The sequence below is a fragment of the Condylura cristata genome, unplaced genomic scaffold (assembly GCF_000260355.1).
Source record: "Condylura cristata isolate star-nosed mole 26May11 unplaced genomic scaffold, ConCri1.0 scaffold00010, whole genome shotgun sequence".
NCBI classification, from domain to species: domain Eukaryota; kingdom Metazoa; phylum Chordata; class Mammalia; order Eulipotyphla; family Talpidae; genus Condylura; species Condylura cristata.
Window position 1 is genome coordinate 38,196,444 of NW_004567111.1, and position 27,897 is coordinate 38,224,340.

The 27,897-nt window shown below is 41.8% G+C and overlaps 1 protein-coding gene across 2 annotated transcripts in view; it reads right to left on the reverse strand.

Annotated features, from left to right (window-relative positions):
* Positions 1–10,025: 10,025 nt before the first annotated feature.
* The window catches only part of LCP1 (lymphocyte cytosolic protein 1 (L-plastin)), a 50,802-nt gene continuing 32,930 nt past the window's right edge, over positions 10,026–27,897 (reverse strand). For both annotated transcript variants that reach the window (XM_012723294.1, XM_012723295.1), the window contains 6 exons: positions 26,178–26,256; positions 25,552–25,666; positions 24,319–24,452; positions 17,121–17,244; positions 14,369–14,493; positions 10,026–11,607 (listed from right to left, as the gene is read on the reverse strand). In XM_012723294.1, the coding sequence (XP_012578748.1) occupies positions 11,475–11,607; positions 14,369–14,493; positions 17,121–17,244; positions 24,319–24,452; positions 25,552–25,666; positions 26,178–26,256 (710 nt within the window). In that variant the 3' untranslated portion in view covers positions 10,026–11,474. The remainder of the gene's footprint in view (positions 11,608–14,368; positions 14,494–17,120; positions 17,245–24,318; positions 24,453–25,551; positions 25,667–26,177; positions 26,257–27,897) is intronic.

Sequence of the window (27,897 nt, forward strand, 5' to 3'; positions counted from 1 at the left end):
CCTCCGGGGCAGGCGGCAGGCGGGAATCGAACTCATGCGGAAGCGGCTTCAGATTCTCAGTGCTGTGCTTTAACCCGCTGCGCCACCAGGGAGGGCCTGACCTTTGATTATTGTTCTTACTCCATTCTTTAATAACTTGGTAAAGGGAAAATGTCAGTTATATTCCAGGAAACATTGCTTATGGTAGAAATAACTCCTGCTGGGTAAACTGTATTTCAAACAGGAGGAGCCATTTCTATGCTGACTGGGACCTGACCAGTTTTAGGCTTCTCTGCATGTGGTGACTTTTGTAACTGGGAATGTCTCACAGGTTCCCTGGAAGTTATGCCGATGGAGTCATTACAAAAGATTGTGCTGTGAGGCACAGGGTTTCTAAGCCAGATTGATTCCTTGGGTATAAATCTTATTGCCCCACACCTAAAATGTCATTTGGGGATCCCTGGGAAGCTGTTCTTCTTCACTAATGGCTCCAACAACTACCCAATGGAAGAGGAACTCCTCAGGTTACTGTGCAGCCAGGCTTAGCTCTGAGGAAATGGATTGAGTCTGATGAGTCAAAATGTTTAGTTGAAACTAAGAAATTTTCCTAGTCTTGTTCAAGATGTTATACTCAACTTGATTATTTGTGAGGTTTTTTTTTTTAAGATTTATTTATTTATACATACAAGAACTGGGGTATATGCCAGAATGTTGGGAGGGGTGAAAGGGTTTACCAGACAGAGTGGGGAGCAGAACAGGCAGATTAACTGAAGTCCACTGTTGAGGGGAGCAATAGGCAAGACAGGAGAGGTCTACTGAGCCATGTGGGTCCCCTCCCTGGTCAGGGATCGAACTTTTGCTGCAGTGGCTGCAGACAGCTTCACAGTGCTGTGCTTTAAACCGCTGCACCACCAGGGAGGGCCCTATTTGTGAGGAGTTTAATAAAAGTATTATTTACACTGATCTGGGCAGAGAATAGGGTGAAAACAGGTGCTCTCACTATTTCTCATTCATATTAAAAATATAAAGCAGGGCCCTCCCTGGTGGCACAGCCGGTTAAAGCACAGCATTAAGAAGCTAAAGCCACTTCAGCATGAATTGGATCCCGCCCCACATGGCACAGCAGACCTCTCCTGATCCGTCTGCTGGTCCCCTCAGCACTGTACTTCGTCAGTTTGCCACTCTGTCTCTGGTAAATCCTCTCACTGCCCCAGCTCCTCTAGCCTGTACCCCACCTCTGTATCAAGGACTTATGTGCACCATGACCTTGGGGACAGTGTTATTCTTCCTCAGCTATACCCAGAGAAATAGGTGATGAGCCAGCCTGGGCAAGGAGTCTGGTCTTGAAGGATTGGACTGGTTGAAGCATACTCCCAGAGATTCCATTAATTTGTAATTTGGGGCCTCCCTGGTGGGAAAGGGGTTAAAGGGACAGTGCTATCAAGCTATTGCCAGCCACTGCAGCAGGAGCTCCATCCCCAGCCAGGGAGTAACCCACATGGTGAGCAAAACACTCCTGTCTCACTTGCTGCTCCGCTCAGTAGTGTATTTCAATCCGCCTGTTCTGCTCCCCACTGTCTCTGGTGAATCCTCTCATCCCCTTGCACCTCTGGCTTATACTCCAGTTCTTATATGCATAAAAAATAACTATTTAAAAAATTATAATTTTTTTCTCCAGTCAATTTGGAACTTTAGGTGGCAAAAATAATATGGCAAGTGTTGTTTTCAGGAGCTCTGCTAAAAGAATGCCTTGGTAACCTCCACTGGGAAGAGAGATCGGCAGTGTCTTTGTTTAATTGGAGTAGCCCGAGCAATAAGAATCACTGTGATTTCCACCAGTTTGGACTTGGAAATGCAGCTCAGGCTTATTGTTAGGTAAGTGCTGAGAGTCAATTAATTTAATGGCTTTTTATTAGGAGTTCAGGTGCAGTTCAATTTACAAGTTTTCCTTTCAAAATCACTCAACCATTAAAGCTGCATAGTCTTGGGAGGCTTCGAAGGCTCATCATTGATAAATGTTTTTTTTCTCTCCACACATTTTCTCTCATGTTTATTCATGGAGAATGAAACAGCTTTTAATAAGCGCCCCGGTTTGGTGTATCTGGCCCGTGTTTCTAAGGTCGAGGAATAATGGGGATTTGAGACTTGAGGGCAGAGAGCTCCACTGGCCTAGGTTCCGGTTTCCTTGCTGTGGCTAGCAAGCCCGAGCCTGAAATTTGCTACCCCAAGGACACTACGTGGCACCCAGGCAGACAAGTTCTGTTGACCTGTTAAATTATATGAATTATATAAGAAGTTTGTCCTCAGAGCATGTCTTTTTATTCTCTTTCTAAAGTCCCCTCTGCTCTTTAAGATTCTCCAACTAGGCCTGCTCTGTGCGGAGAACCACAGGGTAGATACCTTTTGATTCTCAAATTTGAGTATCAACTAGAGTCATCTCGGGATAGTTTAGTGTTTCTGACTGGGTTCCAATGTGAGTGGAGGCTTCCACACCCCGAATAGTTCTCAGACACTAGCAGGGTGTCCTAGACCACCCTGTTACAAACTCAGTTCATCTCAGCTTCTAAGACTTCCCACTTCAGAGGCCAGCAACAAGCCCAATTATTACCTATGTTTCTGAAGTTCCCTTGACTCCCTCTTCAGTTTCAATTTTTTTTTACTAGGATGGATCACAGAGCTCAGGAAACCAAACAGGTTTCCAAACTCACTAGATTGCCAATTTATTACAAACGATATTGTGAGAACAGCCAGTTGGCACAGACACATCGGCGAGCTGGGGGAAGAGTGCAGAGCTCTCCAGCTCCTCCAGGCACAGGATTCTCCCTCAACCTCCAGGTTAACCAATATGGAAGCTCCCAAACCTCTCCTTTTGGCTTTTCTGGAGGCTTCAGGACATAGGCAGTGTGTATTAAATCACCAACTCCTGGTGCCTGAACTCTGATCTATTCTTTCTCAGCCAAAAATAGGGGGGTAAGAGGGGTCGGGGGTGGGAGGAAGGAAACAGGGCTGAAAGTTCTTCCCTCTATTCAAGCTGGTTTCCCAACCAATTAACCTCCATAGTCAGGTGTTTTCCAAGTTGCTCATTAGCATAACAAGACACAGCTTTAACACTCTTAACACTCCCAAAGGCCCTGGGGAAACTGAGACAGGAACTGTGAAGACCAAATATGGATGAGAAATACATACTTGGCCATCTGAATAACCAAATATATATTTCCCATAAATCGTAATGTTGCTGGGATCCTTTAATACTCCTAGGCTGCACAAAGAGAGGGGTATAGGCAATAGTGCGCTGTAAAGCTCCTAAGAGGAGGCCAAGGAGCAGCCCACATTGAGAACAGCTGGTCTGGACCAGGGCCGCACAGTCTGTGATGTGCAGAACCTCTGAGGGTATTTTTGTAAAATGCAGATTCCTACAGCCAGCAGCTTTATACTTTTTCAACACAAATTCTCAAGGTAGAATCTGGGACGTGTATAACTTAACAAGTTTCCCCAGGTGACTTTTGAGCATTAAAGTCTGAGTGTCTCCTGAACCTTTCACAAGGTTGCTGATGTCCTCCTCAGTTTTGAGCTTCAAGGCCAAGGGAAATTGCTTCCTCACATCCCTTGTTCTTTCTTCCCCAAGGCACCTGGGATGGGTTGGCAACATTTCCAGGATAGCATTTAATAAGGTTAAAAACTAAACTTTCATTCTCTGCCCAGCAGGCAGAGAATAGATAAGGGAATTGATAAGATTGCCTTGGGGACAGGCCACAAGAGGACCACCTGACCAGAGACACCTGCCAGCTCCAGGTATGCAGAGGCTCGGGCCAGAGCATGTCTGTACACCAACGCCAGCACCAGACACCAGCCCTCCCAAGCAGGTATCTGGTGTATACTGGAGCCCTAAGTTAGAAAGGCCACAAAAACACAGCATACCTGAAGTCTTTCTTTGCATGCTCATCTCTCCCATCTCATCTCCTGCTCTCTTGCAGGATATTTCAATAAATCTACCTTTTCTGTTCTCTACTCTATGGTGAATTTTCTCATTCCCATGCCTCCAGTCGCACCCCCTTATTTCTCCCCACTATAATCTGTGTTTCCCCGTCCCTTGGCCTCACAGCCACCCCCAGGCTTCTGTCTACCCACCGTCTGTCACAATGTTGTCTCTCCAATGCAGTCTGAGCTGGTCTCTGAGATGCAGGGGGTGCTTCAGCCTCATCACCATGCTGTGGGCTTCTCTCAGGGGTGCCCTATTCCTGGTTTGTTTGTACATCTGATGTCAAAGCAAGGAAAAGTCCTCTGTCACCATCTTGGATCTCCCTCCCCATCTGTTTCTCATGATACGCAATTAATTCTCACTCTGCATCAGTTCCTCAAAGGTAACAAGCTCATTCCATCATCAGGGCCTTGGTACACTTTTTCTGTTCTCTTGGAAGATACTTTTTTTCTCTTGATGCTGTAACGGGGTGGGCCCTAGGAAAAGGGGAAGTTCCAGGTTCCCTGCCCCACCCAGAAGGAGGGTGGAGCTGAGCAGAGAAAAAGAAGAGAAGGAATGAGAAGAGGGAAGAAGGAATAAGAGAATGAAGCTGGGTGGAGAGCCAGGAGACCTGAGGAAGCCACATGGAGCAGCAAGCATGTGATGAAGAAACCGGGCTTGTTTCCTGACACTGGACTGGCTAAGGCAGATGTGGGTGAGAGACCTGTAGGGAGGTGACTATGGCAGTGTTTATATTGATTTTGATTTTGCTCTTTTGCTCCCAGATTTGTCTGGCCATGTCTGACCCTTTTCCATGGGTCCCGGCCAGAAGATGCTTTTTAGTCTTGTGGCAGGCTTTCAGGCCTTGCTTTGGGCCAATCCCTTTTGGGTTGACTTTTGCCCATGAGGGGATGGGTACCTTCAGGTGTTTGATTTAGAAGTTATATTCTTTGTGTTCCCTATTGTATATTCACTGTATTAAAGTCCCTTTTCATTAAAGTTTCATATGTTTTGTCTTGTTGCAGCGGATGACAGAACCCACTTAGAGCAGGTTTTTGGGGCTTTAGGGGTGTCCCTCTCCCCCTGTCCTTAACTGAATTGGGGTGCCCTATAACAATGCCATTCGAGAATTGGCAAAGATGACAATGATTAAGCTATACCCCTCAGAAAGTCAATGCAAAGTGTGTGATTGGGAGAAGAGTAGGTACTGGAGGGTCATGATCTCCAGTTTGACTAAATAACTCAATTAGCTGCAGTCAAAGTCACAGATGTTCTCAAGACAGTGGCAAAAAATGTCAGGAGGTTTGGGAGAATTCAGCAGTGTGGCACCAACAGTGTGAAAGTCAGATAAGTGGCAGCCCTTGATGGTCAGGAAGAGAAGGCTGTGTCCGGAGAGACTTGCAGGACCCAGCAGGACCCAGCAGGACCAGGGTGCCTATTCCACACCTTGGGTCTGTGTATAGGAGTGAGGGCTAAGGGTGAGAAGGACCCTCAAGGTCAAGATTGGGTGGTGATGCACTGCAGTGGAAGGCAGGACCTCTCTGACTACCTCAAACTGTAATAGGGTAATAATTCAAAAGGAACACTGGCGATGGTAAAATGGGGAGGGAGTTAATGTTTCCCCAGCCCAATAAACAAAAAAGATTTAGTTTGTCACATGAAAAAGAAGAAACAGGGAGAAAACATAAGAGAAAACTTACTGGCTGGCACATGGAAGAGATTATTTATCCTACTCAAATAGCATCTGCTCAGTGGGGCCAGGGGGCCAAGCAGAAGCAGGTGGGGACCCAGCTGAGAAAGCCCTGAGCCACTGGCAGGTACCAGCTAGAAAGGTCCCGAGCTCCGCCCACCTCTCTTCCAAAGTCCACTGTCCAGCCCTGCCCCGCTCCTGGGTCCCAGCAACCCACTCAGAAAGTCAGGACATGTGGCTGTGAGGAATGGACTGATACTTTCATCTCTAATTCAAGTATAATTAAAATGTGTAATTTTTAAATTAAAAGCTGGTTATTTCAGGCCTTCCCTGGTGGTGCAACGGGTTAGGACACAGCACTGCAAGCCAGCCAAAGCCACTTCAGTGCGAGTTCCATCCCCCGGCACCAGAAGTGATCCACATGGTGTGGCAGACCTCTCCTGACCTGCCCACTGCTCCCCTCAGCAGTGTACTTCGTCGGTCTGCCTCTTCTGCTCCCCACTCTGTCTCTGGTGAATCCTCTCACCGCCCCTGCACTTCTGGCTTATACCCCAGTTCTGTATGAATAAATTAATCTTAAAAAAAAAAAACAGCTAGTTATTTCAACCTATTGATTATAGATATTTTAAAGGAAGACTTCAATTCTTTTGGACAAAGTTTCTCCAACTTTAATGTGCACACAGATTAACATATTAAATGCACCATCTGATTTCTGTGGTGTGTCTTGAGATTCTGTATTTCTATCGAGCTTCTGGGTGTCCCTGGTTTGAACACAGCGCTTAGAGCAAGGAGGTCTGAACATTTGTGACCCACAACAGTGTCCTCTGGATATACCTATGCAATTATCAACTTCCATGTTAGATTACACATAGCTTTTGGATTAAATATTTGCAATTAAATGTTCTAATCTTTTAAAGTTCTGATTTCTTTTTTAAAAAGAAATTTTATTTATGCATATAGAACTAGAGTATAGGCTGATGGTGCTGGGGCAGTGAGAGGCTTCACCAGAGATGGAGTGGGGAGTAGAACAGGCTAATCAACTAAGTACACTGCTGAGGGGAGCAGCGGGTGGGTCAGGAGAGGTCTGCCACGCCATGTGGGTCACCTCTGGGGCAGGGATCAAACTCGAGCTGAAGAGGCTGTGGCTGGCTTCACAGTGCTGTGCACCACCACCCATTGCACCACCAGGGAGGGCCCTAAAGTTGTGATTTCATAGCTTCCTATTAACCCAAAATACTAGTTGAAATGGAGCTCCCTGCTTTTGATAAGGCAGATACAAGTTAATGTCACTTTACACACCTGTTCCTCTATTGTTAGCAGTGAGACAGGGGTGTTGAAAAGATTAGATATCTATCTGTGCCTGACATAAAATGGGTTATTAAATCTAGGTAGATTTTAGGCATGAGAAAACATTTATCTAATTTTATTTTGGAAGGTAGACTTTAGAAGATAGACAGTTGGGCCAAGTTTGGGCCTTTTTCAGCTGCTCTGGGCCTGTGGCTGGTTCTCAGCGGGCTCACACCCTTTATTTGGTGACCCAGGCACAGACTTAAATTGGTACATTTTCAGAAATAGGGAGTGGGGACACCAGTAAAAGGCAGTTTGGCAGCTCAGAGTTAACTTACCAGAATTTTATTAGGCAAGGGTCAAAGTGCTTCCATTGCACAAGAGCATCTGTCAAGGCTGCTAACGTGTTCTGAGCATCAGCTCCAGTTTCTGAATCATGAGGCTGGTGCTGTGCTGGGCACAACTGAGTCAGGTTCACAAAGAGAAAAGCGCTGGCATTTGATCCAGGGGTTTTTGTATGCTGGAGCGGACCGAGAACAAAAGCCGGTGTCTCAGAAGTTGCCGGATTACACAGGGACAGTGATTGCAAGGAAGGTGGGACTCGGAGCCCTTCACAGGCCCTGGGAGCACAGGGAAATGTCCCACATTCAGCAGCAGTCTGAGGTGGGCTGCATTTATGTTATTTTTAGAAGTGAGACCACACATTGGACTTCCAGGTGAAAATATGATGTACGTGTGTGTGTGAATCCAGTTGGAGACAATCACTAGATGTCCGACCCAGCGTACAAAAACCCCTGGATCAAATGCCAGTTTAACCTCATCTGACCCATTGAATAAGATGGATTATAACAATCACAGCTTCCAGATGAGCAGAAATCTACTCCATTCTAACATCTCTGCAAGCAGTTCTACTGCACAACTGTTTCCACAATGACTTTCGATTCTCCCACCATCAGGAAAGATTTATGTCTAACATAAATCCACTTTTATTTATGTAGCTCTTAAGGAGAGCTAGAAAAGTGCTTGGCTTGGGCCCTCCCTGGTGGCACAGTGGGTTAGGACTGCAAGAGAGCCACAGCCGCCTCAATGTGAGTTCGATCCCCGCCCCGGGGGTGATCCACAAGGTGTGGCAGACCTCTCCTGTCTGGCCGGCTGCTCCCTCAGCAGCGTACTTCATCAGTCTGCCTGTTCTGTTCCCCACTCTGTCTCTGGTGAATCCTTTCACTGCCCCTGTACCTCTGGCCGTACCCCAGTTCTGTATGCATAAATAAATAAATCTTTAAAAAAAAAAAGAACACTTAAAAAGAAAAAAGTGCTTGGCTCTCTGGAGGCAGTCACATGTGTAAGGTATGCTTCCTGCCCCTTCTCCTTCCTCAGAGCTCAGCTCTCCCCAAATTTTTGTTATCCATGTGGAATCAATTTGTTTCCTGAGTTCCTATACTATATATATTTAGAAATTTGTTATAGCATTTATCACACTGTGTGTGGGTGTGCGTGTTCCTGCATCATTATTTTCTTGCTGGAATCATATGGTTCTTTAGACAAAAAAATGGATAAAGTGGGATCATTCTAGGGTCCAGCTCAGAGTTCTCTGTCAAATATTTTGAGGAAACTTGAGAGGAGGATCTGTTTTACTATTCAATATCTTAGCTAGTGCAGAAACTTGTAAGTACACATCAAATTAAAGCTAGTATTTGTGTGTAAGTAATGGGTAAAAAGTTATTGTAGCTTTGATTGTTGTGGCAATGAATTAAAACAACATAAATATTCATTATAGGCCACTGGTTAAATATAGTCTGGCACATCTTCACATTATAATATTATGCACACAATCTTTGTCGATATGTATTAATAGGTAACCATACCCAAGATACGGTATTAAAAGATTAGGATCAGAATGAAGAGTATGATTATTAATATTTATAATAGGGGTGTGTGTGTGAATGCGGGAGAGAGAATTTCTAGAAGGACACAAAGAAATTGGTAACAGTGGTGGCTAACCAGGATGAGAACTGGGGTATCGCGACAGAGGTGGTGTTAGGGGTTAAACTCGTTGTCTGGGAATACAAAGTTCTAGTTATGCCTTGATCATTGCTGTGGTATAAATATTGATTCTGGACCATTTCAAGGTAACAGTGTTTTAACAATGGGCTCACAAAATTGGTTCCAGTACTTGCTATGAACTGATCTCAAAACTTACTGCTAGACACAAGTAGACCCTTTGGTTCAATTTTAATTCCTAACGCTATTTTTGGATTGGCAATTTTAAATGGAAGAACTTTTAAATTCAGAAAAATTATACTTAGCCTGTATTCTTTTAGCCTTCTCTTCTTAGTAGTATTTATTCTGCTGTGCTGTATCTGCTCAGTCTTTCTGTTCCGCAGACCTGTGAGTGTAATCATGTGCAAAACACAACATTTAATATTTGTAGCCTCTTGATACACAGGGAAGACTGCAAAGTACAGAAGCTGCAGGAACGTTCAGGACAGAAAAGATCTACTTCCCAATGAGCTGGGACACACTGCTCAGACAAGAAACCCAGCTTTCTAGCAGCTGTGTGTGTGGTGGCCTCTCATGGGTCAGGAATCAGCCGGGCCAAACGGAAGCTTCTCTGAAACAGCAACCCACCTAGAAAAGAGCTGGCTGCAGAATTCCTCCTTCTCTGTGAGGCCAAAGTGAGGGGCCCCAGACAACACCAGTCCAACAGATTCCCTCTCACAACACCCCAGAGGTTGTTTTGCACAAGTTTCCAGTCTGGCGTTTCTTCATGTTTCTCAGAATTTATGCCTCTACTTTATCTGTTTCTCTAAATCCAGTTTATTCTCCAGCTGTCAGTTAAAACATTTCTCCTCAGATTGTTTCCTCTGGTTTAAGTGCCAATCTCGCCCTGACCTTACTGATCACTTCTATCTGTCAGTTTATCTAAATGTCTTTCCTGGCCAGCTGAACACACTGCCTATCTCATGTATAGGAGCATTCCCCAAACCTTGCACAGTGCCTAGAGCACATATTATTCACTCAATGCATGCTGGGCAAGTGAATAAATTAATAAGCTACAGTACACTCTTACGAAATCTTCAAAAGGAAACAGCCAGAGACATCCAGTATAGGGAATATTTTATTTGGGGAAACCTTGAACACCTTTTATGTTCTCTTTTTTTTAAGGCAATAATCCTTCCTGGAGGCAGAGAGGGGAGAATCATCTGAAAATATATTTCATTGAGACAAGCCAAAGCCAACCAACTTACATTCTCATGCAGCAGAAATCCAGGTTATGGGTCATATACCGGCTCTCTGAGCCTACTGCCAAGGAATATATTCAGGAAGAGGCATTTTAATGGCTTCAAAAAACCCGGCAAATTCCCATTAAATACTTCTCCTACAGAAGATTCCTTACTGATGTACTACCATGTGAAGAGTTTCACACTGTTTCATTGGATTTGTTTGAATTCTTTAACTATCCAATAAATTAAATATTTGTAATGTAACTCAACCAACTCTTAGCCAGTTTGATGCCTGGCCCATTTCTCTGCACGCGAGAGAATGTAGCGAGGACAGAAAGGGTAGAGGGTACTCTTCATTGGCACAGATTGCCCCCTGACAGGTTGGGGGTGACAAAAAGCTTCTACAGTACCAAAAAAAAGTGATCATTGGTAACGTGGTCTCGTAGCAATCAGATGACTATGTAAGAACAAATAAAAAGGAGCAAGATTGCTTAGCCGCACCATCACTAGATCTAACAGCACTAAAACATGGAAAGGCAGTGCGCCACCGGAAAGACGCTTCTTTGCGGTTCCAAGCCGCCCCCTAGTGGCTCACTGCTACCTAAGGCACAATATTCAAAGATGCTCATTCTGATCTGAACGCAATTCTAGGGTTGAAAACGGCATGAAACGGGCCAGAAAAAACGCTCAGAAATGGGTATTTGGGGTTCTAGTTCTGAGGAAAGGCTCTGATGGTTGTTTTAGCAAGTTACAGTGTCTCTAGCTTGACAGATCTGTTAGATGCTCCAAATGGCCCAGAGATGAGGAGGGGCCAGCAAAGGTGGTCTAAGGCAGTTCTGATCAGATCAAGAACAAAGTCACAGGGAGACAGGGTATAAGAGGAAAGGGGTTAGGAAGTCTAGTAAACAACAAATATTGGCTTCTAGAGACAGGCTTTCGGACTAGTGGACGAGTGTGATGATTCTCGTAGCTGGTGCTTGCCTTGGACAAAAAGGCAGCCAAATCAAGTTAAACTGGTTTTAAAGGTTATGGTAAAATTAATTAACACGGTAGCTTCTATGGCAAAAGCAAGAAAGGGCACCTGGAAAACAAATTCTAAGAAGCAGTAAATTCAACAATAAAAAAATTGTAAGAAACTGCATATTTTGCAAAGATTGAAGCACTTTTTGTTACGAACAAGAGAGGCCACCTGACTGAACAAATATACCCTTTTTGGAATTTTATATAATGCCATCAAGTTAGAAGTTTGGAACTGCTGGCATCTTCTCGTGTCTCCTGTTGGTATCCTGTGCTGAGCAGAGGAAGGACAGTGCCATCTATAGCCTACCCACTGGCCTTACACCCTCTTCATCCCTTTCCCCATCAGGCAGGCAAACACAGTCATGACCATTTTGGGGTTCACTTCAACCAGGTCTTCTGGAAGGGCATAAACTCTTGCTCCAATTTTTCGGGCCATAGAGATGGCATACCTAAAAGGAGAAAATAGGAACAATGAGGGGAACCCAGCAACCAAGTAGGAAGGGAACCCTCAGGGCCACTGTCGCAGGGTCCTACACAATATATACTACACACTGTCCCCTCCACGCACACTAGACCCTCCACGCTACATACCACACCACATGCTAGAGTCAAACCACACATGAGGACTGCATGCAATAGTACATGCTGCATACACACAATACACATCCCACACTAAATACTACACAGAGCCCACTCGCGGGATAGCTGGAGCCAGTCAGGGGCATCCTTCCATTCTTAGCAGTGAATGGTGGTTCTACTAGACTTACCATCAAATCTCATGACAATCACCAATTTATTATTTGTGCTCAGAGACCTTTCTTGCTCCTGCCACTTTTGACCCATGACTGTTTTTCCTTAGCTATAGCTACATAGAAAGAGCCACAGAACTGAATGAAAATTTGTGCTGGGAAAGGCTGCAGACTGTATAGAAACATTTTTGTGAGGGAGAGAAAAAGGTGAAATGCATCTGACTACCTTGGCCTTATACATTAGTTCTTTTATGCCTTGCCCCATTCCAATCCTTGTGCACATAAATGTGTATTTATGTTACTACAGTATTAGAATAGCCAGAGTTTTATATTATACATTTGTCATATAAAGTTACCATAGTTGCATCAGAACATTTTTGCTCTATTTATAGTTCCAGGTCTGTAATTTTATTAGCTGTTATCTATTTTCAAATAAACCCACAGTATCACCTGGCAGATCTTTTATTGACCTCATCTGTTTTCTAGTAACCTCTGATAGTGACTAGTTCAGGGATTCCCCCTGTCACCAGAGCTCCCATTACTCCTTCTGATCTCCTAAAATAATCTTGCTCTTACTTTACTGATCAAATTAAAGTCCACACCCCAGGCAGGAACAGTCCATATTCTTTCTCCTTGTCTATGTTTCAGTCGCTTCCTTTGTGTACTTACTAAGGAAATAAACTTAACTCTTCTGTTGTAAAAAATGAGAAAAAAAATTGCTACAAAATGAGCAGAGAGAGCTTAAAAAGTCATGTACAACCTTGCCACCATGACATAACTATTTTTAGCATTTAATAGAATTTCTTTCAACCATTTTTCTAAGGAATTTTCTATCTTTCCCTTACAAGATAGTGCTTATAGGCCTGGGCTCTGAGGTCAGGCTTTGATTCTTAGCTCAATCACTAGGACCTTGGGCAGTCTGCTTCAACCTAATCACATCCCTCTTAACCATCTACCCTCAAGGCCTTTTCAAGGTCTTTTTTCTTTTCTTTTTAATTTAATTTGCTGGTCTCTTTACCACTCTTCCTTCTGCCTAGAGCACGCTTCCGCCTCCTCCTCCTGCCTACCTCCTTTGTACTTGGTCTTGCATCTCTCTCTGCTTAGAGGTCGCTTGCTCTGGAGGGCTTCAGTTCCTTTCCAATCCTCTCCACAGCACCCTGTATCCCCCTTTCCATGTCACCCCCATCGTACTCTATTAAAATCGCCATTTAATTGCCTATCTTTTCTTCAAGAGGTTGAGCTAAGCATCTGAAAACCAGGAACACAGGTGTTCACTCCCCCAAACTGGGAACAGAGAGAACACTGCTGCTATTACCTAGAGAGCAGGGCACCAGTCACCTGCCAATTGTGTGTGACGGGTTGAAGTGTGTCACTTTAAAAAGATATTTGGAAGTCTGACTCCCTCAGATAGAAAATATATTTACAAACAAGGTTATTTCAGAAGCCACCAGTTATGATGAGGTCATGCAGGAGTAGTGTGTCTGGCATCCTTATAAGAATAGAAGAAACAAACATGTGAATAGGAAAGCCAGTCACGTGACATCACAGACACACAGGGAGAAGCTGCATGAACAGGGATAGAGACTGGGTGATGCATCCATAAGTGAGGACTGCCGGCCTTGCCAGGAGGTAGGGGAGAGATGTGGGATAGATTCTCTCTCGTAGCCCTTAAAGGGACCAACCTTGATTTCAGGCATGCAGCCTTCATAACCACGAGAGGATAAAATCCTGTGGCTTTAAGCTGCTCTGCTCCTAGTATTTTTTTATGGCAGCCTTAGGAAGCCAATGTGTCCCACTCTGAGAAAGTCACCTCTCTGGGGTAGAGGTTGGCAAACTTTCTGTAAGGGACCAGAGAGTAGTATTTCAGATTTTTGTGGGTATTGTCACAACTCTGCTCTTGTAGCAGGGAAACAATTACAGAAGCTATATTCTAATAGGAATATTTATGTAGAAAGGATATACACATGAACCGAGAAAATGTTTTAATGAATGGGCATAACTGTGTTCCAATAAAAATTTATAAAAGCACACAAAAGGTCAACGTGGCTCACATCTTGTCTACAGTCCGCTGACCCTCATGCTATATAGTCAAGCAAATGTCAGCTGCCGTCAGGCAAGGGCAGACTGTGGTCTGGAACCCCACCTCTGCCCACTCATATTCATGAATATTCAAATGGCGTGTTTGTATATGGCGTGTTTGTATTTAGACAGGAATAAAGTCTTTTCGATATTATGTTAATAAACTGCAAGTATACTCTTGTTTTTTGCCCTGTTCTCATTCTAACACTAGGAGACTTAAACAGCTATTGTGTGATATCTAAATGAGAAAAAGCCACAGTGAGAAGAGAAAGCATTAATAGTAAGAGGAAACTCTTTGCACAAAGGTATGAAGGGTAGCCTGTACAGTCCTGAAGCTGCCAGTTGGGTCCCTCCCTCCCTGACCTCATGCTCAGTTGCATACTTTGCATTGTTGAGTTTCTCTTCATCATTCAGGCTTTCTGTCTTCAAAAGGTCATAGTTAATGGAACCTGGCTGAATGGCATCAATGAGATCCAGGACTGGCAGACTTGTGCTAATCTTTGGATCCTGTGGAGAGAGAAAGGGAGGGTTTGTCAACAGGCCCCAAGTTATTTCTGTTCAACTCAAGGTCATTTTATCTTAAAAATGAACAGCTAGAGCCTGGCTTGAGAGGTGCCACCATGTCCCACATCCTCTGTAGTTTCTACAGGAGCATCACTAACTTCCTGGTGACTCACTGGACACAGAAGATCCACTGTCTACCAACAGGCAGGGGTCACCCTCAAATAGGGAATGGAAGGAAGTTAATGCCGCTAGAGGAAAGCAGAGAATTGAAATATAATGTGCCTAACTTACCTGCTCATAACATAGTAGAGAAGGGTGATTTGAAAGGAAACAATCAGCAAAGTCTGTTTAGCAGAGACTAAAACTGGCAAGAAACCTTGCTTTGTGTGGCTGTGGGGGGGTCCTCCAAGGGATAGGCAAGCTTAGTAGTGAGGGCTCAGCTGGACAGATGCTTTGACTGAGGAGCTCCTATCTTAGAAACTTCAGGTAAAGAAAAGAACCCACAAGCTCACAGAGATGGTGAAGCCAATTATGTGGCTAAGTGCAGTGTCAGCAACGAGGCCCTGTCGGGCCTCCCACTTTGCCTGGCACTTTCTCCTAGGTTGTCTCACTTGTCACCACTCCTCAGATGCAGGCATCTTACTTATATTGGGTCAGAATTTCTGAGGTTAAGGGACTTGCTGGTAAAGTGATGGAGTGGGGATTTGAACCCTCGTACTCTTAAAACTCTAGGCTCTTTCTTTGGCATTGGTAAACATTTTGATGTTCATACCGAGAGCTACGAATGCTCCTGCGGTGTGACAGCACTGAGCTCTGTGCCTGCTGTTCTCCTCTCCTGGGACTTGTGACTGTGGAAATGGAGAGGCAACTGTCGGCCACCAGCCTACACCCTGTACTTTAAGGGTTCAAATAAGATTCAATATTAAGCAAGAAATGCAAAATGCTAGGTCTCTAACATTGGTACTCTGGGTCGGAAGAATAATATTTAAGATTATATAACGAGTGGATTTTTATTTACTTCTGCGTCATGTTAAGAACTACAGTATTAAAATCCACTTTATAATTAAAATCTAATTTTTACCACAATCCTGAGCTTCTATCTTCACAAAACTTTTGGTGAAGCACAGAAAAACAAAATGCGGAGATTAGATTTCTGTCTCCTTTCCCTGTTTCTGCCACAGTTTTATGAAGGTACCAACAAGCAGGGAAAATGACTGGCAAGTGGTGCCTGACCACAGATGAGTAAGGAACAGATTATTTTCAAAGTGGTAACCAACAGTGAATTAAGATTTCATTCTAAATGAAGGTCAGGCTAAATCTGACATTTTATTTTTGTGATTATTTTTCTTTAATGGAGTCCATGATATCCATTATGAGAAGGAGAAAATTGGCCCAGAATATCACAGTAGGTAAAAGAATTGTCAAACATTCTCACGAACTAGTCCCCATGAAAAGAGTCCAGAAGATGAGGGGTGACAATATGGACCACAGTGGCTGCTATTTTAGAGATAAACCCTGGGCTTGGGCTAGCTGACCTGTCACCGTAGTCATGGTTACGCTTTGAATGGATACACTGCCTACAGCCTCACCCTGCAGATAAAAGGCGCTCTCCCTTCACTGATGGACCATCACCTGCAGTTGTAACGGCAGGAGTTACTTGAGCTCCAGCTGCCTCACCTATAAAAGGAGGAAAACAGCAAAACCGACTTCACAATGTCTGTGAAGGTAAAATCAGACATTACAAATAAGATGGTACTCAGAGAGTGTTCAATACTGAGAACCCTTCACAGCTTTTCCTAATATTTCTGAAAGTAGTTGCTCAGAGCTTTCACCAGCCCCCTCTCCTCCCCTGCTTAGCTACTCCTCACCATTCAGACTGCAAGATAAGCTGGAGGGGACAGACGAGGCTGTGATCAATGATGAGCTCCCAAGGGCCTGAACTTCCAGGCAGATGACCCCAAGATGCCTTGTGCACTTTCTGGCTGAGGAGGGCTTTTAGTTTCCTCCCCTGATTTTGAGGCAATGAATTGATTTCATGCAGAACTGCTTCACTGAGCCTGCTAATACAGTTTTAACGGTGTCTCTCCCACCCACACAGTGTTGAACTTTAAACCAGAAAAATGTAGTTAAGTAAGCACAGATATTACACTATGGACAAGTGCACTGCTACCTTGAGGAAAGAGCCATACAATGTTTGAAACATGTGTTAAGAAATTTAATAAAATCAAATGCTGCTATTCACAAAAACTGTATTTGTTTATAAGTACTCAACTGCTTTTTCTCAATAAACACTAGAGATCTTTTAGCATTTTACATTTCACTATTTTCCATTAAGAATCTGAATCCCAGGGTCTGCATATTTAAAAATATTACAATTCATGTTATTTTGAAAAAACAATACCTAAAATGATGTGTGAAAAGTGATGGGTGTTTTAAATTATTTCAAGAGATAGTGAAGAAATTTGTCAATGAAATGACCTGTAAACATCAAAGCAATAATGGGTCACTTAGACAAAATCAAGGTGGGTGGGAAATCTCAGTATATCACATGAAAGGTCACTTAAAAATAGAGTGAAAATGTAAAGATAAGAATAAAATTCTGGTGGGGACAAGCAGTTTAAGAATTTTACCTTGAAACTTGAGATGGATGAACTTTTTCCAGCTTCTTTCAATGTTTCATTTACCCAGTTGACAATAATGTCATCATTGACCTTTTGTCCACCTCCAATTTCTTCAAGAATATTCAGCGTGTACCTGAAAAAAAATCAAGAATAGTATCTAGAGAAAAAGTTGCTAAAGAATTCAAGAGAGTAATTGAATTCAATTCACTTCAGAAAGTAACCATGTTAGAAATGTTTTCTTTCTAGGTATATCACAGAAGACAGTTTGGACAGCATTATGCTTGAGGAAAAGAGAATACATAACACCAATTAGTTTTGTCTGGAATAACTTAATATGTAACTTTTTAAAAAAAAGATTTATTCATTCATGAATACAGAACTGGAGTACAGGTCAGAGGTGCAAGGTGGTGAGAGGATTCACCAGAGACAGAGTGGGGAATAGAATAGGCAGATCGATGAAGGACACTGCTGAGGGGAGCAGCGGGCGAGACAGGACAAGTCTGCTGTACCATGTGGGTCAGCTCCCTGGTGGGGAATGAACTTGTGCTGAAGTGGCTGTGGCCAGCTGCTAGCCTCGTAGTGCTGTGTTTTAACCCACTGTGCCACCAGGGAGGGCCCTTAAAATGTAATGTTAAGGTTATTAGAGTGAAATGCATAACTAACACCTTCTTCTAAGTATTGCTATTGGTCTCAGTAGGAAGAAAAAGCAAAAGAGAAGAAAAGGAAGCAAAGGATTCCAATGAGAGATGCTTTTTCTTAAAGGAACCATAAACGTTAAGGCACAATACAAAGAAATGTCCCAGTAGTCAACATAATACAGGACAAATGGAAGAATTTCCTTTGTATATAAGTAGAAATGTTAGGTACATTAACCAAAGTTAAGCTCTAGTATGAGTGTAAATCGTCTTAGCTACACACTGTTAGGAATATTGGGCTTGCTAGGGAAACGTTTATTAAGTTGAAGGAGACTTTAAGCTCTTTAAAGTCCAGAGAGCAGAGAATACACTCCCACTCCCTAGAGCTACTTCCTTCAAATATACAGACAAGAAAGCCACGGGTCTGGGCATGTTTGCTGGCCTTGGGCCCTGGGCTTGCAGGGCAGGGTCAGGTTACCCAAGAGCAACTCAGAGGGTTTGGGTTACAGTGTCCACTGTTCACACACTACTACCCAAGTATCCCCCAGCAAATCCCTCTCCCAGGACCTACCTAGGATTTTGCTTACATAACCCTTTGGTGACTTCCTCTAGTTACTTCTCTGGAAAAAACAATTGAGACACAACTTCCCACACAGTTTTCAAGTTTAATCCCCAAAATAGGAGGGAGAGAGCTGCCTTTCTCTCACTAGGTTAAAGCACTTCTGTATCAGTGCAGATGAGAAAAATGACTTCTGCAACTTTTCTTTATCAAAATAATGAGGATGATCGATATTTATCAATCTGGCATCAAAATTCTCCCAACTACACCCCTCCAAATATCCTATTAATAAGGGTCTTCTACATTGTGCCTCTCATCTTCACAGAATTTACCTCCTTGAATTACAGTCTTGGTTGTGTTGTTTAAAGTGACTCTACTTGGTCCAAAGAATACAGGTCAGGTGACTTAAGATGCTCACAATTTAGTTCTAATGTCCCATTCAGTATACCACTGATTTCCTCCTTCACTCCCTTCTTCTGGGACTTAACCTCATGCCCCTCATGGACACACATGCTCATATCTCAATGGGACAGAACCATCAGCAGCTCTTTGTCCACACTGCACAGCCTCCTCCTCTGTGACTGCTGTGCTCTCTGCCTGGGACACCCGACCTCTGTACTGAATGTCTAAGCCTTTGATAAGCCTTTGAACAATTCCCAGCTCAAGCATCATTTTTCTCATGTTAATCATTATTGTTTACTTGCTTCTAGCCTGTTTCCTTGAATTTTTGATAGAGCTGATGTGCATCTGGCCACGATGTTCCCTCAGTTCAGTCCACACACCCAGTTCATCATGGTGTTTTCTGGGGTTAGCAGGTGCGTAGGCATCTAGCACATGGAAAACTATAGTGGTGGATCAAAGAAATAGAATTTCTCCCAGAAAAAGCAAGGAGAAAGTAGAAGTGAGAGATGCCTTGTCTGGGCTCAGTGGTGGGACTGAAATGTTAAGGAAGAAGGAGCACAAGTGGGATATGTCCCAGGAAGGTTTTTAAAATAGTCCGACTTTGGAAACAGGCCCTAGTCTTGATCTAATCATAATCAGGAGATTTTGTGGCATAACTGGCTTCCTGTTTGCTGGTATTTGCATATGTACTAAGTTATTAGCATTTTTTATAACATTTAAGAATTTCTTACAAGAAACAATACCTAATGACGTTCCAGTGGGTCCTGTCTATATATAACCTGATAAAAACAAACTAAATTCAGTTTAGCAGCTTCACACACCTCAGGACTGAATTGTTACTGCCTTTCGCCATGAATACAAGCCTGTTTTGCTGATAACTCCCAGATGAACAAAAACTGTGCTCTAAATACACTTCTTGAGTTAGGGAAGGGAATGGCACAGAGGAGACACTTCACCTTTACACAAAGTCTAGTGTGAAAATTAAAAAGCCACAAAGGAGCAGGGAGACAAAAATGCAGAAAGTCATGGAGGCAGCTCACTGACCTCCCTGAAGCCTTTATTGTAACAGCATGGCACAGAGTTCTGTGAACACAAAGTTTTCTTTTTGGCATCTCAAGATTGATTCAGAGATTTAAAAGGAATCAGGTACAACAGTAAAAATAAAGAGAAGAAAAGACAGAATTAGCCAGACTCTCAAATCTTGGTAGTCCACTGAGCACTAAATGTAGTTTGAAAAGTTAAAACAGGGCCTTCCCTGGTGGCACAATGGGTTAAAGCACAGCACTATGAAGTTACCACAGCCACTGCAGCATGAGTTCCATCCCCGGCCAGGGAGGTGACCCTGGAGTGGCAGACCTCTCCTGACATACCCGCTGCTCCCCTCAGCAGTGTACTTCAGTACATCTGCCTGTTCTGCTCCCCACTCTGTCTCTAGTGAATCCTCTCACTCACCTCTGGTCTGTACCCCTGCTCTGTATGCATAAATAAACTTTTTTTAAAAAACAAAAAAATTTAAAAACAGGAATATGACTTGTGTCTGTCAAGGACGTCTTTTGAGATAGTGACTCCTACTACTAAACATTTTTCGGGGTGACTTTACTATTATTAAATGAAACCCTCCAGATAAAACCCCAGTATCACTAGTGTTTGAAAAATGCACTGTGCTGAAAAGTCCTCTGTGAAAAGGAGAGGGACTTGAATGCAAGAGCCCCAGCGTAGCCAGTGTCTCAACCAGAGGATGATGATGTGTGTGGTTGTGGTGCTCACAGCCCAGGATTCTTACTTGCTGGCCTTCCTGTCTTCTGACACTGTTTTATTTATTTAACATTTGACCTGGAGGGGCAAACCCAGTGATGTCCACACGCTGTTTGTTTTCAGGAGAATTCCCTTACTTGCCTGCCTCACTCTTTGTTCCTTTCTCAGAGTCTAACTATGGTTGCTATCTGCTGGTGGCCTGTTTGTTTCAGCCCTTTGTCTCCAAGTTCACACATACGCAGTTTGCCAGCTTCCTAATCTGAGAATGAGTTCCAGGCTACTGAAGAAAAAAGGAAGGTTTAAGTACACACATCTCATTTGTTCTGGGGAGAAGAATGACATGCCATTTATTACCCAGATAAAAAACCAAATTAGCACATCTGTGGAATCCAATAAAACAAATTCCTGGTAGAAATGGCTTTAGATTTATAGATTTGTTAATGTGCAGCACACAGAAGGGAAAAAAAGTCCTTCTGGGAGCATTTACAAAACTACCTGTCACCTCATCTCCTTCAACAGTAATGTATTTTGCTGTCCACTTATATGCACAATTCTTGGAGAGTAAAACTGTGGGAAATATGGCTTATAACCAAGTGGAGACAGCAGCAGCAGGTAGACCTTACTGTGTATCTACCTGCCATAAAGCAGGACTATGAGCCACATTTTATAAAATTTCCAGAACAAAGATCATTATAAGGTGATTTTCAGATTTTATGAAATTCAGAACAGAATAGTATTGGCCTGAGTTTTTTGCTTTATTTCATTAAAGCAGAAAATATCAAAGATCATTTCATATTCAAACCTATGATTTCACTTAATCACTACAACTAAAAAGACTTTTGCTTTGGTCTTGAAGCAATGAGCACCCCAAACCAATCTGCGGAGAATTAAAAATACATGGAAGATAATAAAGACTAACTCAGATATTGCTTCTGAAAATACACTGATGAGAATGGCCCATAGGTACTTTCAGGAATGTTCTAGATATTTGCAGTAAAATGTAAGGGAAAGTTGAAGAGTTTTAGCTCTTGAGTTTTCTATGCTAGAGGTACCTAATGCCTGCACTCAGTGAGGAGACACCAGTTTAGAAATGGGTAGTTGGGAGTTATACTGAGGAAAGTGTATGTGAATCAGTAAAGTCTAATGAAATCTGTTATGATCACTTTTGATTAGCCTACACCACCTAGAAATATTGACAATTACTTGGAGCACCATTATGAATATTAGGAGAGTTGCTTGGGAATATGCCCAAGTGCCCAGGGACACCACAAGCCTTGCCTTTGCCAACCCTGTAAGATAATGTAATGTGATATATGATTTCTGGGCTTCTTTCCAGGTCAGAAAGTAAATTAAGTCACACTAACACAGATTCTAATTAAAGGATGTAAGCCTTCTGCCTAGTCAGAACAACCAGTATAGGGGGGAAGAGGGTGTAGTCAGATTTGTGGTCTAAAATTCTTCCCAGGTTCATGCTTTTGTACCAAGAATTATTTACTTTCATACAATTTACCTTCTACTTGTATATTGCTATTTAACTAATTTTGCCACATTTATCTTCATATTAATCAAATGTATGTTCATATTAACTTGTATGTCTAAAAGGTACTTAAGGCTTTTTCCTAAAGAGCTATCAGGAAATTCTGCTTCAGCCATAATGGAGAAAAGGGACCAAGTCTAGCTTCTGCCTTAAACACCTAGAAAATGATGGAAAACACATAAAACAGTGTTCAGACTATAGGTTGTTTAAAACAGTGGTCCCTGAAAGAAGGAAAATGAAAGTGGTAAGCCTTAAGGTGGTCCTAAAACACTGCATGGAGAGTTTCCAGGCTGCAGGGATAGAGAAGCCATGGCGAGCCAGGTAGTTCCCCTGAGTTGAGAGGACAGAGTTGAGAACTCAAGAAAAGAGAAGGTACTCGGAATTTGCAGGGCAGCATGCAAGAGAAAAGGTACCTGCTGGAGAAGACCATCATCTAGAAAAAAGCCTTAGAGAGCTTCAGAGGGCTTGCATCAAGTTTTTAGCTTAGCACTGTTTAGTGCCTGCAGGGAAGCTATTAGGGGCTGGAAGAGGACTATTAAAAATGGACTTGCAGAACTATCTTTGGAGATCACTCAGGAGTGGAAATAATTTGGGTCCCACCAAGTGGAGGGGAAAAGAACCCTTAGAACACATGGAGTATCAAGCAAAGTACTCAAAAGAGATTATCGCAGCATTGAGAAAATTAGCTAGACTTAATTAAGCTTGAAGCAAGTCTCAAAAGGATCAAACTGTGTGAAAAACTAAACTGCACCTCAGGAAAAAAAAAAGAGTATTTAATGAATAAAGATATGTCCAGCACACAGCAAAGTAAAATTTAGTGCCTAATATACAATAAAAAAATTAGTAAGGACATAAAAAAGCAGAAAGTATGATCCAAGATGAGGCTCAAAATCAATTAATGGGAACAGACCTGAAAATTACAGAATTACCTTTATATACCCTATAGCCAGAGAAGAGAGATATGGGGAATGCCAAAAGGTCCAAATCAAGTATGTACATATGAAAACTATAAATTCTGAGTTTAAAAAGTTCATATTATATATAACTAATGTAAACTTAGTCATTGGAGAAGAAGAATTCAGTGAATATAAAGACAAAGCAATGGAAATTATCCAATATAAAAGTGAGAGAGCAAAAAAGGAGACAGAGGAGAAAAAATAATGGAGCATCGATGAACCCTGGAACAACTTCAGATGAGTAAATAAGTGTGCACCTGTGCAGTTCCCCCAAATTGGAGTTGATGGGTACAGGAGACATATTTGAAGAAATAAAGGCCAATCTCTATCCCCAAACTTTCCCTCAAATTCTTGAATGAAGCATACATCCAAGAAGCTCAATAAACCTCAAGAATGAGGAACACCAAAACACATCATAATAGAATTGCATGAAAGTAGTGAGAAGAGAAATTCTTGAAGTCAGGAAAGAGGACACATACAGATGGAAACAGGTAAGAATGGCAATAGCCAATCTGCCCATGTGTCTGAGACTCATCATTAGCCATGACAGATGAGCCATGGAGCTGAGGACTTTCTAATTTCTGAGGACTTTCGAGAGCTGAGTCATCACCCCAGCCCTGGACTTTCATGATGGAGAAACAAATGTCTGTCTTCTTAAAAAAGAAATGACAATAGTTAATTAAAAACAATGTAAACACTACCTTTAAAATATTGAAAGAAAAAAACTACCCACTTAAAATTCTACACTCAGAGAAATTATCTTTCAAAATTTTAAATGAAGTACTTTTTCAGATATAAAGATGCTGAAGTAACTCCTTGCCAGCAGATCTGCATTATTAGAAATTTTTCAAGTAGAAATTTGGATTTCCATCCTGGAAAGATGAGCATTAGAAATGGACACTATCTAGATAAATGATCTTCCACCTTATTTGATAGATCCCTTTAAAAGATAATTGCTATCTACACAAATGAATTAAAAATAAAAGGATGGAAAAATACACATGCTAACACTAATCCAGAGAATCAAGGTGAAATAGCAATATTAATGTCAGAAAATGTAGATTTCAGAGAAAAGAATATTACTAAGCAAGAGGAGCCACTCCATAATGAAAAAGGGGTCATTCATCATAAGGACAAAATGATATTATTTATGAACCTATTAGCATAGCTTCATACCTGAAACAAAGCTTATAAAACTGAAAGGAAAAAAAAAACTATAGGAAAGAAAAGTACTTTGGTTTTAAATTTAGCTTAAATATACTTTTACTTGGTTGAATCACATTCCTGAAAATTTGCTGGCATCTATTCTATTATTAAATGTATTATTTACATTTAATAAGAAGCAATTCCTGATTTGCTTTACCTTCTCATTAACTGCCAAATCAAGGCCAAAGTTAGAGTGCGGTTTCCTTCATTGAGATCTTGTCCACCAATGCCCACCAGAGAAAATTTAGCTTGATTCTTCCCCAATTCCACTGCATAGTTACAATTCTCAAGCTGTTAATAAGCAGAAGGAAAACAATCTTAATTATTATTGTCTCCATGGTGACAAATAACAGCTAAAATAAGACAGTTAAAATAAATACACAAAATATGTAAACATGGTAGGATAGAATGATCTCTCAATTCTCATCTGGTTCTTCGATTATAGGACCAGAAACGGTCAAATAATTTTCTATCTTTTCTTAAAAGGACCTCTCACTTTCACTAAAAAAATATTTATAGAGTATCTGAGTCCAAAACATAAATGAACTTATTATTATGAACATTTTTATGGCTCTATCACACTACGTTAACAGAGAGCCATGCTTTAGACAGGTAGTTTCCTGTCCAAATAGCCCCCAAATTGCTGAATCTGTGGAGATGGACATAGAGAATATGGACTCTCCATCCTGTCTGCAGCTGGTGGACAGACACGTGGGACAGATAATCCTGTGTAGATCATTAAGAGTCACAGGAATTTTTACTTTATTAGAGTTACTTTTTTTTTTTCTGATTCTTTATTTGTTTTTCTCTACATTCCTCCTATAAGTGAGGCCATCCAGTATTTTTCTTTTTCTTTTTGGTTTGTTTTGCTGAGCATAATCCCTTCCAGCCCAGTAAGTAAATAAATAAATAAAAATAGCACCTGATCATAGTTGATCAAAAAAAAAAAAAAAGTCACAGGAATGAGAAATATTTGTACAAATCCCATTGCTGTTTTTTTAAGAACAGCGTGTTCCCCCTGTGTTGAAGAAGACAAATTATTTGTACAAGTCTGACTGTCAGTATAGAGCCCCACGTCTTTAGAAAATTAGAATGAGGATCCTGCTGGGGGAAAGCAATCCTGAAGCTCTGCTTGCTCTAATTATCTTAATTAGAATTTTTACATCATAATGTTTGAAGACACCCAGCATGGAATTATAAATAAGTAATCAACTGAAATAATGAACTCACTTTAATAAAACCATTCCAGTTTCTGACTGCTGTACAATAATTTAATCCCTGGATAAAAATTACTTGTCTAAGTGGCCTCCTGGCAGGTGTTCCCAGGGCCCCCTCACAGCCTTGTGACTTCACCTGCCTAGTAGAACATCAGAAGAGTCACTGTTTTTACCTTCTTCATATTGCCCCCCAATTTGGGGTATGGTGGTTTGTTCACTCTGTTCCAGTCAACAGGGACTTTAATCTTTTCATAGAGCTGGAAGATGACTAGGGCATCTGATAAGTCACTGAACAAAACAAACAAAAAAGGATTCTCAGACATCATTTATTAAGGTCCTAAAGTGGAGTAAGGCCCTCCCTTTCATATTAATTAGCACAAGGGGTGTTCACAACACTGGTATGAGGCATTCCTCTTATACAGAAGCTCTGACTTAAACATTAGGGGAACTTAAGGTGTCCCCCAGGGTGTGACTACCTTGTTTCTGCAACCAACACATAACTGCCTCCAGGAAAGGAGATACAGCTCTTGCCAGTGGTAGAGGAGGCACTTAACCACATTTACTGCTTTGCCTGCTGTGACATCATCACCTCACAAATGTAATGCAGTTGTTCTTTTACTGAAATTAGGATTTGGTGCCAAGCACACAAGGTTAATGTATCAAAGTGGATTTCCCAGCTGAATATCCAGCATCTGCAGTTTCTCATCATGGAACAATTGCACACCACTGTGGTATTTAAAATCTTGAGGAACTTCACAGTGTCAGTGGCTCACCTTCAGGAGTCCCCAGATACTATTACCTGTACAAATGATTGACTCGAGGGTTAATGCCCAAGGAGTTCATCCAGTTCCTAAATGTCCGCTCTTCTCTCGTCTCACCTAAATTAATGAAGACCGGTTACCTTTCAGGCCTTTAGAAAACATGCTTTCCTATGATCAAACTAGAGAGGGTGAATAACAATTGAAGGCAGAATGACAAAATTTAAAAACCATATAATGAATTCAGATGAGAGTTGCTATCCTGTGCTAGTTATTTTTTCCATTTCAAATCAACTATCTGTTAGTAGTATGCAGGATCCTATGCAGGGAAATCTTACAGACCAGAATTGGATCTCAAAGGCTAACATTCCTTCTGGAAAAACAAGACTTCAGTTACTGAAGAGAACTCATGAGGCTTTAGGGCTAACATATGAGGCAGATATATTTGCAATTAGAGTTGAAAAGGGGAAAGGATAGTATGGGCATAAATTTGGAGGGAGTGGAACGTGGACATCACCTTAAGAGCTTCTAAAATCTGATAGTGAAAAGGAAAGAGTAGAAGAGGGCAGGGAGGTGCTTATAAGGAGCTGACGCTAGAGCAAACAAATATGAAACTACAGTGAGGGATAGGCATGGTCTGTTTTAAAACCATTAGGAATGGATTTTCAGGAATCCATGTTGTACAGTCCATAGAGGTAGGCAGTCCGGTGGCTGGAACCAGAATCAGGGTTCTTATAAATGTCAAGTGGCAGATTTTTCTTAATATATTAGACAGTGTCAGTCATTATGGGTTCTTTTTTTTTTTATTGCTATCATAAATTCTTGAGCAAGGCAGAGATCTAATGAAAGCAGTGCTATGATGTATCTGGCAGCAGTGTGTGGAATTACTGGAAGGCAATATGCATTTCAATTGAGCACACGGAGGGGATAGTGTTTGACATAGCATATGGGCACATTCAATGCATGATGAATGGAGGAGTAGGCCCATAAGACCTATTGGAGTAGTTGGTGTGAGACGTAGAGTCCAGAAGAGCAGAAAGGGAAAATAATCTAAAAGTCACTCTGTAGGAAAAAATATTAGCAATCGATGATGCAATAGATTTAGGAGTGAAGAAGAGGAAGATATTAAAGTAGACTCCAGGGTTTTCAGTTTTGGAGACAGAAGCATAAAAGAGGCAAGGCAAATGGGTAATGGAGAATTTCTAAGGGACAGCTAATGGTATGGGGGTAGGGTAGAAAGACAATGGGAGGAAGAGAAATTATGATTAATTTTGTTTTATATGTGCTGAATTTCAAGTAACAGTGAAGGATCCAAGAAGGGATACTCTAGAGGCAGCTGGAAATGAGTGATTAGAGGATAGATAGTAAACAAAGCCCACGAATCCCTAACCATGATTTATCAAATGATACAAATGTTGCAGTGCTGGATAATGGATTGATCCTGCATTTCCAGTTAGAGAAAACATTGCAGTAAAGGATCAACCAATACTTTAAATCTGTATTTACTTGTTTTGTTGATATTAATTTAATATTGATTTTCTCTTGACTTTTCTATTCCAATATTGAGAGTAGTTGATGATGGAAGGAAAAAAAAGTAAACATCTTTGGTGCTTTTATCAGTTAGGAATTGACTAAAGCTATATGCTTTTTATTCAAACATGGGGTATTAACTCCCAAAATATAACTGTCATGGATTCTGTCTCAAAATATGCTTCCGTGCTTTCCATAATTCAAAGAAATAAAACAAAACAAAAACCTCAG